Source organism: Solanum dulcamara, chromosome 4 (genome assembly GCF_947179165.1).
Source record: "Solanum dulcamara chromosome 4, daSolDulc1.2, whole genome shotgun sequence".
In the NCBI taxonomy this organism is placed as follows: Eukaryota; Viridiplantae; Streptophyta; class Magnoliopsida; order Solanales; family Solanaceae; genus Solanum; species Solanum dulcamara.
The window spans coordinates 60,788,825-60,791,385 of NC_077240.1; the positions used below are offsets into that span (position 1 = coordinate 60,788,825).

Here is a 2,561-nt window from a genome sequence, read left to right on the forward strand (position 1 = left end):
ATGGGGAGCACTACTCATGTAGAAGAGGGAAAGAAAGAATTGGCAAAAGAGGTGCATAGGCTTGCATGTTTGAGAGTTCAACTTATTGATTCTAGTGATGGTGGTACTATTATTTTGAATAGGGTTGAATCATCTTTAGTTGTAGAGGTGAATGAAAAGCAAGATCAAGATCTCATTCTCCTCTAGCTGAAAGATGATATTCACAAGCAGAAGGTAATGGTTTTTTCCAAAAGGGGAGATGGAGTTTTGAGGTATCAAGGAAGATTGTGTGTTCCAACCATTGATGGCATTCGAGAGAGAATCATGACAGAAGCCCATAACTACAGGTACTTCATCCATCCAAGTGCTACAAATATGTATCATGACTTGAGAGAATTATATTAGTGGAGTGGAATGAAGAGGAACATAACAGAGCTTGTGTCTAAGTGTTTGAACTGCCAATAAGTTAAACTTGATCACCAAAGGCCTTGTGGAGTAACTCATAATATAGAAATTCCAGAATGGAAGTGGAAAATGATCAACATGTACTTCATCACCGGTTTACTGCGATCCCACAAATAGCATGACTCTATTTGGGTGATTGTGGATAGGATAACCAAATTAGCCCATTTCTTATTAGTTAAGACTATGGACAATGCAGAGGATTATGCCAGACTATATTTTCGAGAGATTGTTAGAATGCATGGGGTTCCTTTGTCTATTATCTGAGATAGGGGAGCTCAGTTCACTGCCCTGTTTTGGAAGTCATTCCAAAGAGGATTGGGTTCAAAGGTGAACCTTAGCACTGTGTTCCATCCACAGACAGATGGCCAGGAAGAGCGTATGATACAAACATTGGATGATATTTTAAGAGCCTGCATTATTGACTTCAAAGGTAATTGGGATAACCATTTACCTCTTATCGATTCTGCATACAATAATTGCTTCCATTTGAGCATTCAAATGGCTCCCTATAATGCTCTATATGGGAGAAGGTGTAGATCACCAATTGGTTGGTTTGAGGTTGGTGAAGCTTACTTGATTGGGCCAGACTTGGTTCACCAAGACATGTAGAAGGTGAAGATCATCTAAGAGAGGGTGAGAACTGCTCAGAATCGCCAAAATTTTTACACTGATGTTAGAATGAGAGATTTGGAATTTAAAGTTCATGATTGGCTATACTTGAAAGTTTCACCCATGAACGGTGTGATGAGATTTGCAAAGAAAGGGAATCTTATTCCACTTTATATTGGTCCTTATCAGATTATGAAGCAGGTTGGTAATGTAGCCTATGAATTGGAGTTGCCCCTAGAGTTGGCAGCTATTCATCCCATGTTTCACATCTCTATGCTTAAGAAGTATCTGGAGTTTCTTTATTTGTTGTCCCGACTAAGATCATTGGGGTGAAAGAGAGTTTGAGTTATGCAGATCCTAGTTCATATTCTTTATAGTTAGGTTCGTAAATTGAGAACCAAGGAGGTAGCATCCATCAAAGTTCTATGTCAAAATCAGTTTGTTGAAGAGGCTACATGGGAAGCTGAAGAGGATAAGAAAGCTATATACTCTTATCTATTCATGCCTCCTAATGATGATGTTGATTGGAATGTTCCCTTCAGATTTTTGATTGGAAGTTCATTCTGAGTAAGAGTATTTGATATTTATTCATGAGTCTGAGTAGTTGATTGTTTGAATGTCTGATTGTTGAGTTCTTGATTGTATTTTTGTGGTGAGTAAACCCTTAGTTTGGTATTCATTAGAGGAATAATGATCCCAAGTGGGAGATTTTGTAACACCCTATGTTATACTAACCTAAACTAGGATCAATGACAATGAGAAAATTAAAGGGAAAAGGTTGACCCTAAGGACTACGGGTGTCCTCTATGATTCTTAGAGGGTTCTACGAGTTGTAGGGACTACTAGTAGACCCTGATAGCACTTTGTAAAATTTTAGAATTGGAGAAGCCTTCCTACGATCGACCTTACGAATCATAAGGGTTTTTACGAGTCATGGAAATAACTTTTAGACCCTTTGACACTTAGCCAAAATTTTAGAGCTCGGATATCACTCCTATGAGTCAAATTGATGATTCGACAAAGAGTATACGAGTTATAATAATGACTCATATGAAAAGTTTAGAGACTCAGAGTTTCAAACTTCTGAGAAATATACAGGATGAGATGAGTCTATGACTCATCGAGTCTTTGACGACTTGTAGACCTGAGTCGTAGACAATAACATTTTCTAGCTCGCTAGTTCCATGATTGAAAATGAAGTTCCGTCAGAGTTCCTACAAGTCGTAATGACGACTCATAGACGACCAATCTCAGGTTTTAATGAAGTGTATGCATGTCTTTTCCCAAATTTCCCAAACTAAAACATTGATGTTTTAGGACTATTATGGGTCCCTTATTAGTACCTTGAATGAATAACCCTCTCATTAACACTAAAATTGAGAGCGAGTATTTGAGAAGAGGAGAAAGGCTAGTGTTCAAGTTCTTTAAGAGAGGTCTTAGATTACTAGAGTTTTCTTTGAGTTCAGATATGTAAGGCTGAACTAAAACATGGATTTTGTTCCTCTATG

At 37.9% G+C, this 2,561-nt stretch overlaps 1 protein-coding gene across 1 annotated transcript; it reads left to right on the forward strand.

Moving 5' to 3' along the window:
• Positions 1-1,620, forward strand: LOC129884287 (uncharacterized). The gene is made up of 4 exons (XM_055958608.1): positions 1-147; positions 802-1,049; positions 1,122-1,254; positions 1,435-1,620. The coding sequence occupies exons 1-4, from the start codon at positions 1-3 to the stop codon at positions 1,618-1,620; spliced, it is 714 nt and encodes a 237-aa protein (XP_055814583.1).
• Positions 1,621-2,561: the final 941 nt, after the last annotated feature.